Consider the following 16,898-nt stretch of genomic DNA (forward strand, 5'->3'; position numbering starts at 1 on the left):
AAAATGCCCAGGAAAAGGTAGACTCTGAAACCTGGGCTTTCCAGGTTAGGATCCTGCCCAGCCTCAGTTCAGTCAATCCTAAAGAAAATCAACCCTGAATATTCATTGGAAGGACTGAAGCTGAAGCTCCAATGCTTTGGCCACCTGATACGAAGAGCTAACTCATTGGAAAAGGCCTTGATGCTGGGAAAGATTGACAGCAGGAGGGGAAGGAAGTGACAGAGGATGAAATGGTTGGATGGCATCACTGACTCAATGGATATGAGTCTGAGCAAACTCCAGGAGATAGTGAAAAACAGGGAAGCCTGACGTGCTGCAGTCCATGGGATCGCAGAGTTGGACTTGACTCAGCAACTGAACAACAACACTTCCAGGTTTTTAGAGTCAAGCTTAACCACCTCAGATGCAGCACAGGGTCTCTGCAGAAGTGTCTTGAAGTCAATTAAGATCACATAACACCCACTAACCCTCAAGAATCAGGCTCCATGCCAAACTTCCACCATTCTAAATGTGTGTGTATTCCTGCAGCCTTGATTACAGAGAGAGCAGATTACATGCATCAGAGTCTGCAGGCCTGTTTATGTAATGGGGAAGTTTTAACTGTTCTTGTGGAAGGCATGGAACGATGTCTGGGCAATGTAAACCATTAGCCAGGGAAAGGAGGAATCGTGTTTGCTTCTGTTCTCTGTACCTTCTCACCAACAACAATATAGAACTGGAGAGGCTTTGAGGAATGGATTGCAGGATCAGAAGTTTGCGGTAGAAAAAGTAGTCCCATGGCCAGCCTTCTTGTGCTTGTGCAGTGAGGCTCTGTGTTTACTTGGTGGGCTCTGAAAACCACTGACTGCTTTGTTTTCCTTACTCATTCCTCTTTGCATTCGTGAATGTGCTGAACACTGGTTCTATACCAGAGGTTATGCTAGGTGTTGGTGAGAAAAAGAGCAACAAGGCTCAATTATCAGCCTTTGGAAGTATATGTAAGGAGCTGGAAAATTATGGTCAAGCATGAGACTGAAGATAGAAATTCCCAGCCTCACAAATACTATCCTTGGTTGCCAATGAGGTGAGAGTCTCAGAGGACTTAAGTGAAATGGGAAGTGAATACAACTGTTGACTCGTCTTTAAGTTCTGGTCTCTTTAAACCAATCCACAGTTCCTTAAGTGATGCTACGTGTCACAGCACCATGGCCCTTCCCCTTGTAGTCCCTTTGGTGCCCTAAGAAAGACACGTGGGGTCTGGTGAGGACAGAGGGAAGGAAAAGTGCCCACTGAACTGAGAAGGTATCTTGACAGTGGGAAATGAGGCAGGCAGCTCCAAATAATCAATGGGTCAATTTATTACAGGGTAACTTACTCAGAGGGTTGGATGAGGATCCAATACCAGTGATCTAGAACCATTAGTAGCTACACTCTGCACTGTTGAGGAGCCCCTGGGATGATTTATAATTAATCTAGGGTCCCAAAGAGTTGGACTGCGCGCACACACACATAGGAGTATATCCTTGGCGGCTCAGTGGTAAAGAATCTGCCTGCCTGTGTAGGAGACTCGGGTTCAATTCCTGGCCCAGGAAGATCCCCTGGAGGAGGAATTGGCAGCCCACTCCAATATTCTTGCTGTGGGAATCCCATGGACAGAGGAGCCTGGGTGGGCTGTAGTCCTTAGCATTGCAAACAGTCAGACATGACTAAGAGACTGACCGAACAACAAAAGCAAATAGAGGTATGTGCTTAGGAACAAGGCATGCATTCCTAAGTCAAGATTTGTGAATGGTAGCTAGTCTCATGGGTGCTGGGAATACATCAGCTAAGGTCTTCGTCATTGTTTGGAGGCTACCAGAGCACAGAGGCCACCTGGACCTAACAATTGTGTGTGTGTGTGCAGCTGCTCAGTCATGTCCGACTCTTTGCAACCCCATGAACTGTATAGTCCTCCAGGCCCCTCTTGTCTACAGAATTTTTCAGGCAAGAATATTAGAGTGGATGGCCATTTTCCTTCTCTAGGGGATCTTTCTGACCTAGAAATCAAACCTGCGTCTCCTACATTGCCATGCAGATTCTGCCACCAGAGCCACCTGGAAAGCCCAACAACTGTTAAACGATATGTATTAACTACAAAGCCCTTGACGACAGAGAAGTTATTTACCACCCTGGACAGTCCTAGGCTTCAATGGAAGAATAGGAGGAACTGCATGGGCCCAAGATGGCATCAGTTATGCTAACAGCTATACTCTGGTCAACTTTGATTTTGTACTAGCCGCTGGAAGAGAGCCCCAAGAAGACTTTGGGATGCACCTCGCATGGGAAACAGAGTGTCAGGCTCAGGAGGGGCCTCAGTGTCGGGGTGGTGAGGCAGTTGCGGTCATGGTGAGTCCCAAGTAGGAACAAGCACACTCGAGCTCATACAAATAAACATCTTCTTTGCAGGTCTGACCCCCCTGGAAGGAACCCAGGACACCTTGACCAGCTTCCAGCAGGTTTATCTCTGGAAAGGTGAGCTCTGTGGTGGGGAGGGTGGTGAGCAGAACACCCATCACAGGAGGCCATGTGGCCCTACTTCTCATTCAAGGGGCACTCTGCTCCCCTGAAAGAAAATGTAGAGATTTACTGTCCAAGTGAGTACGCTGTGTGGAGAGAAGGGCCTCAATTCTCAGCAGACACCAAAGTGTCAAACAAAAATGGAAAGTGGAAAGCCAAGGAGGGATGAAGTAAGCACTGGGTCCTGTGAGATCGAATTCATTGACCACAAGGTGTCCCTGTCAGTAGGATGGGGGCTCTGAGGACACCACACCCTATAGGAGGCTTTTCTCCTGGGGGATTCAGACCCAGGTGCCTCCCTCCTGGGGGCTCGGGCATCTCTCTCATCATGTTAGACTCACCCCACATGCCTTTCACAGTCCCTGGCTCTGAGTAGGCACTTGGTCAATGTTCACAAACTCAAAGGAGGACAAACAAACCAGTAAAGCATCCATCTGCCAATGCAGGAGACAGGGATTTGATCCCTGGGTTGGGAAGATCCCCTGGAGAAGGAAATGACAGCCCACTCCAGTAGTCTTGCTGGAGAATTCAATGGACAGAGGAGCCTTGTGGGCTACAGTTCATGGGATCACAAAGAGTTGGGCATGACTGAGTGATTGAGCATGAACAACTTTTATAATATTGTATATAACTGTACTTCAATTAAAAAAAATGAAATTCTTTTAAATAACTTGCTAGCTGGTGGAAAATTAAGGACTTGCTTCTCCCCAGGACATTTGCCCCACTAAACAGAAGCCTCCCAAGGCCCACCCCAAACCCAGTTCCCCCATCATGGAAGACCTGTTACTGACTTGGGAGTTTATTTAACTCTTTTGAATCCCATTTCATTTACTCTCCACCTGCCTGTTCTGGAATAAGTTATTTCAAGTCCCTGAGTCTCAGTTTCCTCAAGAGTAAAATGGAAATCTTACTCCTTATCATGGAGTCTTGGGAAGACCAATGTTTATGAACATACTCTGTTAACTCTGGAGGATTTTTGCAAATGTTGATAATTTCAGCATCAAGGACAATAATAGTTCCCTTATGGAGAAGTTTGTTGATGTTCCATAAAAAGCCAAATAATGCAAAACTATGCCACTGGAGTTTTTCAGATCTTACTGGGGGCCCTGGCTGTGGACCATGACGATTTCTCACATTGTCATTATCATTTATTGACTAGAAGAATACCTCCCCTTTCCTTCTGAATATTAGAACAATAATCTCTTTTTCTCTCCTAGATTCTGACATGGGGTCTCGACCTGAGTCTATGGGATGCAGAAGAGGCATGGAACCAAGGCCAGCATCTCCATCAGAAACAGGTACCCACCCCAAACTTCTTGATATACTTGGGGGTCTGGCTGTGGAGACAAGATGGTGATGCCAAGGGTCTGATCTGTGAATGGACCCATGATGGGTAAGCTGGAACTTTCAAGTCTGGGGCTGAGCAGAGCTGAGAGCTGTCTTCACAGGTGAAGGCTGCCATTTGGGAAGAAGATAGAAATTCTACATGGCTTGGGAAGACAGACGGCATATCAGTTGTTCACATTTACAAAGAGGCAGATTTGACTCCTCGACTTCCTAACTGTGGGGTGGGCTGCTGCGGTCAGGACAGACAAGTCACATGAGTCTGCAGGGAGATCAGCCAGAAATATCGTGAGCAAGAGTCTTGCCTTAGTGAAAAGTTGAGCCAGATGGCTCCCAAGTTTACTCCCCAACAAAGATTCTGATATTTTGCAACTCCATAATTTTTAGGACTTTCTGGGACCTTCTGAAATTTTCTTGCCTTACCAGACTCCCAGCCATATTGATTCCAAACTGGCTCTGGGGTCATTGAGCCTGCAAGTGTGTGTGTGTGTGTGTGTGTGTGCACGCGCACGCACATGCATATGTGAGAGAGAAAGAGTCAGAAAGAGAGAGACAGACAGACAGACAGACAGATTGGCCATGAGATAAAGCCAAAGGAAGTTGACTCGCCCTTTCTTTTTCAGATTTGACAACAGGTCTTTTCTCCCCTGTGGACCTTATCCAGGTCATCGTCGATCGAAACCTATCCCTGCCCAGCCAGCAACACTGGCTTTTCAAACACTTATTTTCACTTCAGCAGGCAAACCTGTGGTGCCTTTCTCGTGAGTATCTTAGCCCTCATCCGCCTTCTTCTCCATCCTGTGGTCAGGCAACAAAGGCCTAGTTTAACAACTCTTGAGACACAGACAAGATCAAACTCAGAGATCACTTCAGTATTACTGTCATGAGTGATACAGAAGACAGAACATAACCACATCTTCAGAAGCTAATTGTGCAGTAAGTATCTGCTCTTCTCCCAGAACCTATCATCCAATCATCCAACAATCCATCCATCCATCCATCTGTCCAACAGTCCATCCATCCATTTATCCAACAATCCATCCATCTATCTAGCAGTTCATCTATTAATCCATCCACCCATCCGTCTATTAATCCATCCATGCATCTATCTATCCAACAATCCATCCATCCATCTACCTATCCATCCATCCATCCAACAGTCCATCCAACAGTCCATCCATCCATCCATCCATCCATCCATCCACCTATCCATCCATCCATTTATCCATCTGTCCAGCAATCTATCCATCCATCCATCCATCCATCTATCCAACAATCCATCCATCCATCCATCTATCCAACAATCCATCCATCCATCCACCTATCTATCCATCCATCCAACAATCCATCCATCCATCCATCTATCCATCCATCCACCTATCCATCCATCCATTTATCCATCTGTCCAACAATCCATCCATCCATCCATCCATCTATCCGACAATCCATCCATCCATCCATCTATCCATCCATCCACCTATCCATCCATCCATTTATCCATCTATCCAACAATCTATCCATCCATCCATCCATCTATCCAACAATCCATCCATCCATTCATCTATCCATCCATTTATCCATCTATGCAACAATCCATCCATCCATCCATCCATCTATCCATCCAACAATCCATCCATCCATCCATCCATCTATTCTCTACCCATAGGTGTGTCCTGTGTTGAGTATGTGCTGTGTTCTAGGCTCTGTGTTTGACCTTGGGGATGAGAAAATAAAAAGTGAATCAGTCATAGCCCTCCCTCTCAAGGAGCTCACATGTACCAGAGCAAAGTTGGACATGAGAGTGGGGGCAGGGGAGGCTGTTCACAACGTCACCAGGTTTTACATCCTATGGTCTGTAGTCTGAGACCCTGACTGCCTCTGAGATGGTCCCGGGCAGACTCAATGGAATTTCACCCTCTCTCCTCCCATATTGCTGAGTTTACAGCTGACCCCTGACCCTCCTGGCTCTGCCTTTGTTCAGAGCCACCTGGACTCCCTGTTTTCCAGCTGGCAGAACCCTGGTATTTTTCTTGAGCCTTCCAGACTGGACAGCCTCTACTGACTTGGGCCTCAGCCCTTCCTGGGAGGAAATCCCCACAGGGCATTTCCTCTGAAGATCCTGCAGGGATAACCCTCCCCTGACAGCCTCCCTCCCAGGAACTAACACCCAACTTCTGTCTTGCCTGTAGGCTGTGTTGGAGAGCCCCCTTTCTGTCAGCTGGCAGAGGTAATGGACAGTGAACCCTTGTACTTCACCTGCACCCTCTACCCAGAGGCCCAGGTGTGTGACGATACCCTGGAGTCCAGTCCCAAGGGCTGCAGGCTGATCCTGCCCCGAAGGCCAAGTGCCCTCTACAGGAAAAAAGGTGAACGCTTGGTCGGATCATCCCAAACTGCATTTTCAGTGGGCTGCTGACTCTGTGGTTTTAGAAATATCCTGATCAGCTCTTCTTCTCTTCTAAGGAAAGTTACCCAGTCTTCTTGTAGAGATGCAGAGGCATTTAGAAATGTATCAGATTGACCAGAGAGAAGATGCTTGCTCTGGACTCCACTGCTCTTAGAAATCATGTTATTGTGTATAGCAGTTGGAATTCCCATTGGATGTTTATCAGAGACAATCCCGACAGCTGTGGCTTCAACAAGACAGAAGTTGATTTTACCCTCTGGGAACATCAGTGATACTCTGGGGAGAGGGATTCACCTTGCTCAGTTTTCACTTCTTCTGCGGTGCTGTGATCTTCCACTTGCTGTTCTGTCTTCTTTGCTGGAAGCCTTTCTCAGGTACCTGGTGACCCTTGGTTTTCCACTTCAGTGTAATAAGAGAGGGGCCCAGAAGCTGACTGGGAAGCTCTGAGTATGTGGTGGGAGCGTGTTGACCTTGGCTTTCTTTGTAGGATGACCTGGTTGGGTTGCCCTTTGGGGAAGCCCTCACATCTCTGTGGACTTGCTTGGTGGCTTGGATGGTAAAGAATCTGTCTGCAGTGCAGAAGACCTGGCTTCGATCCCTTCGTTGGGAAGATCCCCCGAAGAAGGGAATGGCAACCCACTCCAGTATTCTTGCCTGGAGACTCCCATGGACAGAGGAGCCTGGCGGGCTACAATCCACAGGCTCACATAGCATCGGACACGACTGAAGCAACTTAGCACACACGGACTGTAGCTTGCCAGACTCCTCTGTCCATGGGATTTTCCAAGACAATATGCTAAGAGTGTTGCCATTTCCTGTTCCAAGGATCTTCCTGACCCTGGGATTGAACCCTTGTCTCCTGCGTCTCCTACATTGGCAGGCAGATTCTTTACCAGTGAGCCACCTGGGAAGGCCCAGGTGTATAGGGTTGCTTCTTCCCACAGAAAAGTCAAGAATTCAGCCTTCTTCGGTTTATGAGGTCAATTTTTCCTCCTCTGTATTTTTTCTAGCATCCAAAATTTGTCGCTCTGTCTGATCTCCTATTCTCTTTTGCCTTGTGGGTATATGCCTTTATAAAAATTCCTTTAGTGTGATTTTAGTGAGATTTGGGGAGAGAACAGAGAGTAAGTCTATGGGTTTAATATGTTACCTTTAATCAGAAGCTCTCAATATGGGTTTGTATGCTTTGTCCCCTACAGAAGTATTTTTCTGGTTACAGTGCATCTCCCCTTAAATTATAAGATGTCTTTCTTCCTCTGTGTAGTTGTGCTGCAAGACAGAGTGAAGAATTTTTACACTCGCCTACCATTCCAGAAGCTGACGGGGATTTCCATTAGAAACAAAGTGCCTATGTCTGACAAATCCATTTCCAGTGGGTAAGCTACTTCCGTTCATCCCTGCCCTCTACAATACTTATTATGAAGACCCTTCTATTTTCATAAAGAAGGTAATATAATATCAGTTAAAGACACAAGCATGAAAAACTGCAAAACACAAAGCAAAGGGTGAAAAAGTAATAAATAGGCAACATGCGGGAGACCTGGGCTCTATCCCTGGGTTGGGAAGATCCCCTGGAGAAGGGAAAGGCTATCCACTCCAGTATTCTGGCCTAGAGAACTATACAGTCCATGGGGTCACAAAGAGTCTGACACGACTGAGGGACTTTCATTATTCACTTTATTGACTAAGGTGGCTAAGGTCAGCAACTAATAATCAACACAACATTTAGCCCTGAACCTAAGGTCAGTTCAGTTCAGTTCAGTCACTCAGTCGTGTCCGACTCTTTGCGACCCCATGAATCGCAGCACGCCAGGCCTCCCTGTCCATCACCATCTCCCGGAGTTCACTCAGACTCAGGTCCATCGAGTCCGTGATGCCATCCAGCCATCTCATCCTGGGTCATCCCCTTCTCCTCCTGCCCCCAATCTCTCCCAGCATCAGAGTCTTTTCCAATGAGTCAACTCTTCGCACGAGGTGTCCAAAATACTGGAGCTTCAGCTTTCGCATCATTCCTTCCAAAGAAATCAGAATGGACTGGTTAGATCTCCTTGCAGTCCAAGGGACTCTCAAGAGTCTTCTCCAACACCACAGTTCAAAAGCATCAATTATTTGGCGCTCAGCCTTCTTCACAGTCCAACTCTCACATCCATACATGACCACAGGAAAAACCATAGCCTTGACTAGATGGACCTTAGTCGGCAAAGTAATGTCTCTGCTTTTGAATATACAATCTAGGTTGGTCATAACTTTTCTTCCAAAGAGTAAGCGTCTTTTAATTTCATGGCTGCAGTCACCATCTGCAGTGATTTTGGAGCCCCCAAAAATAAAGTCTCACACTGTTTCTACTGTTTCCCCATCTATTTCCCATGAAGTGATGGGACCAGATGCCATGATCTTCGTTTTCTGAATGTTGAGCTTTAAGCCAACTTTTTCACTCTCCTGTTTCACTTTCATCAAGAGGCTTTTTAGTTCCTCTTCACTTTCTGCCATAAGGGTGGTGTCATCTGCATATCTGAGGTTATTGATATTTCTCCTAGCAATCTTGATTCCAGCTTGTGTTTCTTCCAGCCCAGCGTTTCTCATGATGTACTCTGCATAGAAGTTAAATAAGCAGGGTGACAATATACAGCCTTGACGTACTCCTTTTCCTATTTGGAACCAGTCTGTTGTTCCATGTCCAGTTCTAACTATTGCTTCCTGACCTGCATACAGATTTCTCAAGAGGCAGGTTAGGTGGTCTGGTATTTCCATCTCTTTCAGAAAATCCACAGTTTATTATGATCCACACAGTCAAAGGCTTTGGCATAGTCAATAAAGCAGAAATAGATGTTTTTCTAGAACTCAATAATCAACACAACATTTAGCCCTGAACCTAAGGTCAGCTGATGCAAAAGGGGAACTTAACCCGTGTTTGTTTGTTTTTTTTTTTTAATCAATTAACACAAATTTTCAAGCATTGAAATAAACTTGATTAGCAAAGTCTCCCTGCTGCATTCAGAACCCGGAGAGTAAGCGGAACTTTTTATAGGGTCAGAGGCATATAAGGACTTTTATCTAATTTTTTATTTAAAAATGTATCATGTGGGACCTCCCTGGTGATGCAGTGGTTGAGACTTTGCACTCCCAAGGCAAGGGGCATGGATTCGATTGCTGGTCGGGGAACCAAGATCCCACATGCTACACTGTGCAGCTGAAAAAAAAAGAAAATTTTAAAAGTATATTTTGTTATTGATATAATTAGCTATAACTTAGTTGTTGTCATTGAACGTGACTAGTGTTTCTCTCCGCTAGTCTGTGAATCTCACCTATCAGAATCACCAGGAGGGCTTCTTACAACCTGCAGTCCTGGGTCCTACCCTGGACCTCCCGAATCAGCGTTTACAGGGTGCTCACGAATGTGAATTTCAACTAAGTTCTCCCTGTAGAAGTTAGAATTTGAGAGTCATTGCTCTATGAACTATGGATCTACAAAGTGTTGTTAATATATGAAACTATGCCCTGCTGCTCGCATTTAAGATTGGCTTTCAAAAATGGAGATTAAAAGATGATAAAAGATATCTCGCTGGGCACTGCCCATGCTGATGGGAGTGGGGAAGAAAGGGAGGGTGGAAAACAGGGGTCTCCCTGGCCCTGGTGCTGGGTGTGTCTGGAGACACAAGGAGCAGAGCTTGTGTGCCTGGACTCAGGGAAGAGTTGTCACAGAGAGCAGGCCCCCAGAATGACAGCAAGTCACCCCACCTCGAGGATCCCGTCCAGCACAAACCTTAAGGCCTCCTCTTTCTCCTCTTCCGCCAGCTTCTTCGAATGTGAGCGACTGTGTGACATGGACCCGTGCTGCACCGGCTTTGGCTTTCTGAACGTTTCTCAGTTAAAAGGTAATGGTGATAACAACTCCTTCTGTAAAGCACCCAGCACTTTGCAGTCTAGAAACATGTTCACATCCATGTTGCTGTTTAGTCGCTAAGTTGTGTCTGACTCTTTTGTGACCCCATGGTCTATCGCCCACCAGGCTCCTCTGTCCGTGGGATTTCCCAGGCAAGGATACTGGAGTGGGTTGCTGTCTCCTTCTCCAGGGGAACTTCCTGCCCAGGGATCAAACTCGCATCTCCTGCGTTGGCAGGCAGGTGGATCCTTTACCATCTGAGCCACCAGGGAAGCCCTGTTCACGTCTATGGTCTGACCTAATCCACAGCATCACCTCGTGGGGGCTTGAGAAGGGGCAGGTGGCTGGTAAATGTGGTAGCTGGGACAGGGCTGCCGGTCCAGTACCCAGTCAGCTGGACGCTGCACTTCCGCCTGACCCAAGTAGCCTTCCTGCCATGGCTCACTGAACTGTCTTCTGCTTGCTTTTCAAGACCTGGGTCAGGTAGCTTGGTGGGCTGAGCTTGGAATCCCTTCAGATGATCTGCATTTGAAACTTGATTCTGTCACATGCTAGACGAATGATCCTGGATGAGCCACTGAGTCTCTCTGAGTCTCAGTTTCCTCATCTGTAAATAGAGATACCAGTGCTAGCCTCCTCATAGGCTCCTGTGAGGATGAGCAGTATGATGCGTACAGAGCCTTAGCACAGCTCTGGGCACATGAAGGATGCTTGACAAGTGTGTGTTGCCCCCACCACAGTGTTCTTAGATGAGAAACTCACTAAGGTAGCAGGGTTTTCATCAGTGGCTAAGATCATCCCTGGAATAGGGCGCTTCACCCCACATGTCTGCTGAAGGATGAGTTTGAAGAATTTCTCTCATTCACTTAGAATCTCCCGTCATGATCATTTCCCTGGTCCTGGTTACTTTTTGCTCCAGGAGGAGAGGTGACATGCCTAACTCTGAACAGCTTGGGCCTTCAGACGTGCAGTGAGGAATATGGAGGGGTCTGGCGCATTATGGACTGTGGCTCCCCAGACACTGAGGTCCGCACCTACCCCTTCGGATGGTACCAGAAGCCTGGTAAGTGACCTGCCCTGAACAGCTACACAATTATTGCTCAGTGCCCCTGGGGAGTGGACATTATTTCTTCCATTTTAAGATGAAGAGAGTATGGTGCAGAAAGTGGAAGTTATTTGACCCAAGCGACATAGCCAGCAGGAAGCAGAGTCAGGTCACAAACCCAGCTCTGACGACTCCAAACTTCTCTCTTCCCCTTTTCATGCTGTGCCTGGTGGGTCTTCCACAGCCCATGAGCTATTGGATGTGAAACTGTCTAGACGCACTGTCTGGCTGGTTTTCCCCCAGCTCAAGTCAACTGGCCATAGAGGCAATTGACTAAGAAATTGAAAAAATAAAACTGACTAATAAACTAATAAATGAAACCAATGGCAGGTTGGCTACATGTTCCAGAATGTTCAACCCTAGAGACCTGGGATCAGGCTCCTTGGTGGAATCTGGTCCTTGACACTTAAACATGAGATTACTAATCCCGAGACATTTTGTCACTGCAGAGCAGGTATTTTTGGAGTTGGTTGTTACCAGGCTGAGTGGAATCCTCTTTGCTCCCTTCTTGAGCATCCTGTGTTCTGAGTTCACTCTATTTATGACTTTTATTTTATCTTAACATCTTGAAGTGTTTTAAGAAAAACACTAGGACTGTATGATAAAATAGCCTCAGTGGGTTTCTATGCATGTGTGCTAAATTGCTCATTTGGGTCCGACTCTTTGCAACCCCATGGACTGCAGCCCAGAAGGCGCCTCTATCCATGGGATTCCATAGGCAAGAATACTGGGGTGGGTTCCCATGCCCTTCTCCAGGGGATCTTCCCCACCCAGGGATCAAGCCCGTGTCTCCTGTAGCTCCTGTATTGCGGGTGGATTCTTTACCGCTGAGCCACTGGGGAAGCTCTGGGTTTCCATGAGGGGAGGAGGGGTAATGTGCCATGTAGAGGAGACTTTAACCAGCTCACAGAGGCTGGGGCATGAACACTTGCCTAGGTTGGTGGCTCCGCAGGAGATCCAAAGCCAGCTCTGCGTGTTTAGGGCCTTCAGAACTGAACTCTCACCGCTCAATGCCTCCTTGCCCATCCATCCTCTCACTCTTCTTCCCATCTCCTCACGCCTCTTCCCATCTCCTCACCCTACCTACCAAAGGCTGGAAAGTGTCATTTTTCATCTTTCCATTGCGCAGGGAAGGGCTGGGTAAAAAGAAGCTAAGACATAATTCATGTGTTCAGAAATATGGGAATCAAACCAGAGTGTTACAACATCTTGGCAGGAGTCGGCCAGGAAAAGTATTCAAGGTGGTTATTGTCCCAACTCTTTTCCATCTGTTCTGTTCTTTTTATCTGACTGCAGAGACTATTAACTTTTTACGACATATATTTCACAGGATCAGGCTGAGGACTCAGGAGTTCTGACCAGGGCATTGACCGAGCATCAGCCGTACCTCTGGGGTCTCTGGTTTTCTAAATCCAGCCTCTGTTCTTTGGAATCTTCTTGTGTGTGTGCCTGGCTGAATGCAAGCACTGTACAAGTGTTATCCCATCTAATCCTTACAACCACTGTTAGATGAGGAAACAGAGGTCCATGGAGGCTAAGTCACTTTCCCAAAGTCATAGCAGGCAAATGACGGAATTTGGACTCAGGATTGTTGGACTTTGTCAAAAAGAATCAGGTCCAAATAACCAACTGTATAACCAAATGATATAGCTATATTCAGCTACGTGACATATTCACTATGATGTAATGGCTGAGTATGAATATGATATGATTCCTATCCTCCAGATGCTCCACTTAAGGAATAATTGACGTTGTTGCTGTTTAATTGCTCAGTTGTGTCCAACTCCTTGTGGCCCTGTGGACTGTAGCCTGCTAGGCTCCTCTGTCCTTGAGTTTTCCCAAGTGAGAATACTGGAGTGGGTTGCCATTTCCTTCTCCAGGGGATCTTCCTGACTCAGGGATCCAAACCACATCTCTTGTGGATTCTTTACCACTGAGGCACCTGGGAAACCCTAAGGGGCAATTGCAGACTATAACTAAATAAGCCATTCTAGTGCTGGATCGGTCATATCATGAGTTTAGAAGTTTTGAAACTCTTTTGAGTGTCCATACTGAGTCATACATTGCGCTAGGCAATAGGAAATGTGAAATTAATAAGATGTAGTCATTTTTCTTATTATAGATGCTCACATCCTACTAAGGAGGTCGTGGGCGTATGTGATTAACTGTAGTGTCCTAGACTCGGGACCAGAACAGACATGCATAAGGTGTTGTAGGAATACAGGAACAAGAAACTAGCTCTGCTTCCGAGAGGTGGGGATCCATTACCGACAGCCTCCTGCAAGCCCTCTTTCATGCTTCAGGGACCACTCCCTGTAGGTTCTGGTCTGCTGGCCTGGAGCCACCCTCGCAGGCCGGTTTCCACACTGCACACTGCCTGTTTTCAGTGCTTGGGGGAGTGGGGTGAAAGATTTTAAAATGCCACAATAACATCAGTTTCTCAGGGTCCCTGGCTGAAAAACACCCTGAGATGTACATGGCTCAAGGCCATTCTGGTGTGCGTGGCTCTGCATCTCCAATTTCAAAAGAGTGGAAGAAAGAGGGCTGGCTGACACAGAGTTTTGGTGACCTGGTGTGACCCATGGCTCCCATCCGAGCAAAACCAGGTTCTCGCCAGTCCATCTTTCTCCTTTAAGTCATCTTCATCAGAAGCGGGTGGTGGGGTAGATCTTAAGACGATGAATGATCTCCTCCTAAGGCCCAGGCAGAGAAAAGGAATATTATTCAAGGAAACTGGTTCCACTAATTAGACTGTTCTCGTAGTTCGGTCACACTGATCCAGTACAAAGTCACCTTTTGATTTCTGATATAGTTTGAACCAAAACAGTCAGTTATCTTCTGGATTCTGCACCTTAGTATGGCCTTGTATTCTGCTTTCTGTTGTAGATAAAACTGCCCCAGTGCAACTCTGGAAAACCCAACAAACAAGCTGCCGTTGTCATTACTTTCTCCCCATCCTCGTCTTCGTATTAGACAGTCACGCACAGTCACAGGAAGAAGGGGCCCTGCAGGAGCAGCGAGGCTGCGCAGAGGGTCCTGAGCCTGAAGGGCGACCTCTCAGTCAGCATGGGCACAGGAAACATGGGTTTTACACAGGAATTCTTGCAAAGAATTTCTGTAGTAGATTTTGCCCTGGCTTCAAATCCATGGCTTGGTCGTGTAGCATTCTGCCATCTATGGTTTCGGAGGGGGAGGGGTCATGACCTTGAGCACTCTGAGAGCAGGTACTTCAGGGAAGAGTGAGATTCCTCCTGAGATACTGCTCGGGGGGGGACCATGTCGTGAAACTCAGAGAGGCAGAGACCAGAGGGGTGCACAGGGAGGCAGGGAGCGTGGTCAGGGACCTCAGGGCAGAAACCCAAACCCAGAGAGAGAGAGGACAGATGGATGGCTAGATCGATACAAAGATAGATGATGGATTGATGGGCAGATAGATAAATAAACAGATGATGGACAGGTAGATACATACGTCCACACATGTATAGACACACGCATACATATTCCCTGGTGGCTCAGACGGTAAAGAATCTGCTTGCAATGTAGGAGACCTGGCTTTGATCCCTGAGTTGGGAAAAACCCCTGGAGAAGGGATGGCTACCTACTCCAGTGTTCTGACTGGGAGAATTCCATGGGCAGAGGAGCCTGGCAGGCTCCAGTTTATGGGGCCGCAGTGAGTCAGACACGACTGAGCCGCGTTCACTTTCATACATACATCGGCGCATAGTGACTTAGATAGACATAAAGCATGCCTTCCCTACTGCCATCTATGTTGAGTGATGAGCATGGACTCCTGACTTGACTCTGGGCTGAGAACCAGACGCAAAAAGCGTAACCTGGGGCCTGTACCTAAAGATCTGGACAGAAGAAGGGGAAAGGAAGGGCCATTTGTTGAGCTCCTAATATAATAATAATGTGTTCTGACACTCATTGTGTCTGACTCTTTGCAACCCCATGGGCTGTAGCCCGCCAGGCCCCTCTGTCCATGGGATTCTCCAGCAATAATACTGGAGTGTGTTGTCATACCCTCCTTCAGGGGATCTTCCCAACCCGGAGATCAAGCCTGGGTCTCCTGCATTGCAGGTGGAGTCTTTACCATCTGAGCCTCTAGGGAAGCCCCTGCTACACGTCAAACACCCTGGAAGCACCAGCGATAGAAGGTCCTTCCCCAAAGGGTCGAGCCAGGCCTGGGAGGCAGACGTGAGAGAAGGAACATTTGTCAGGCACTTGGTGATGCCAGAAACACTTCTGCAGTGCCCTCCCCGCGTTCGCTAGGACCACTGTGGGGCTGGTGCTCTCCTAGCCCGTCATCAGGAGTAATTACTCCTTCTGTCCCAGAGAACAACTCAGCCCTCTGGCATGTCTTACTGTGGGGAGATGCAAGGGGACTTCTGGAGCCCAAAAGGGGAGCAAGAAACGTTGTTCCACAAGGGATCGCGCCAGAGCCACTCCAGGAGGAATCTGGGTGGAGATGAAGGCGTGTCGGGTGGAGGGTGCAGGGACAGTGGGTAGGATGGGCATGGTCCTGCCCTGCAACCCCCGGACCCCCAGAGACCTGCACGCAGGCAACACGACCCTGGTACTGAGCTGTGTTCTCAGAACAAAAATGGAAGTCAGGTTCCTAGGAGCCGGGAGAGAGGCACAAACCTAGAGCAGCGAGCACCCAGAGGGGCCGCCCAGAGAGCCCTGTGACTTCTCACTGTTGTCCAGAGTGAACAGAAAGTTCCAGGGATCTGAGCACAGAACCCAGAGGCCCAGGCTGAGTGACTGTGGATGCAAATGAAGCTGTTTGCAGCCCCTTCCGGTCAGGGCGGCAGTACTCAAAGAGGAAGTGTCTTAGCAGCCATGGTGGGAATGGAAGGGGAAGAGGCTGCTCTGTGGTCCAGCTGCCTTGAGGCTCCGGGCTGCCTGGAAGGGGGCGCCTCTGGGTCTCCGGTACCCACTGGCTGCTCTCAGAAGGGAGCTGAGCTGCTGTTCAACCCCCCACCACCCCCTTCTCCTACCTCTTGCAGCCACGTGTGGCCTGCAAGTGGGGCAGGGTCTTTGGTTTGTTTACAAAGTCAAACACGGCTTCTAAAAAAAACCAATAGAAGCCTCCCACTTCCTCTCTTCTTCTGCTAAACAAATGCACTTGGACCCTGTAGATAGATATTCTAGACACAGGAATGACTTGGAAAGGAAGTGACCGGCTCTTCTAATTATGCCTCTCTGCAGCCCACATAGAAACCACCGCACGTAGGAGAGTTTACTGTCTAATTCATTCCTCAGCATCACTCACATCGCAGCACAAGCATCTGCCATTTGCTTAGTGCCCTGTCGGCTCCTTGGCTAGGCTAGTGTTTGGCAGGCAGTGTCTTATTTAGTCCCCTAATGACGTGATGAGGTGGGGTCTCTCCTTACCCCCATTTTCTGGTCTGCTGGCAAATGTGTTACAATTAGGGAGAGCTGGGCAGGTGCAGGGCGAGGGGTCGTGGTTGCCACTTTCTGTGGTGTAAATACCCCGGCTGCAGCCCATTTCAGGCCACCAGCTTGATGTCGCTGAAAGCAGAGTTGGGAAGAAGCAAGAAGGGTTACCATCCTCTTGCTTAACAAGCATGAATTAACTGAGCAACTGGCTTAAAGTTGCA

At 47.8% G+C, this 16,898-nt stretch overlaps 1 protein-coding gene across 1 annotated transcript in view; it reads left to right on the top strand.

Annotated features, from left to right (window-relative positions):
• Window positions 1–16,898, top strand: part of TG (thyroglobulin) — a 230,691-nt gene that overhangs the window by 70,876 nt on the left and 142,917 nt on the right. Inside the window, exons 28-34 of the mRNA XM_018058585.1 lie at window positions 2,425–2,490; window positions 3,753–3,833; window positions 4,503–4,640; window positions 6,069–6,245; window positions 7,551–7,662; window positions 10,082–10,161; window positions 11,089–11,232. Coding sequence (XP_017914074.1) covers window positions 2,425–2,490; window positions 3,753–3,833; window positions 4,503–4,640; window positions 6,069–6,245; window positions 7,551–7,662; window positions 10,082–10,161; window positions 11,089–11,232 — 798 coding nt within the window. The remainder of the gene's footprint in view (window positions 1–2,424; window positions 2,491–3,752; window positions 3,834–4,502; window positions 4,641–6,068; window positions 6,246–7,550; window positions 7,663–10,081; window positions 10,162–11,088; window positions 11,233–16,898) is intronic.

Source organism: Capra hircus, chromosome 14 (genome assembly GCF_001704415.2).
Source record: "Capra hircus breed San Clemente chromosome 14, ASM170441v1, whole genome shotgun sequence".
Classification (NCBI taxonomy): domain Eukaryota; kingdom Metazoa; phylum Chordata; class Mammalia; order Artiodactyla; family Bovidae; genus Capra; species Capra hircus.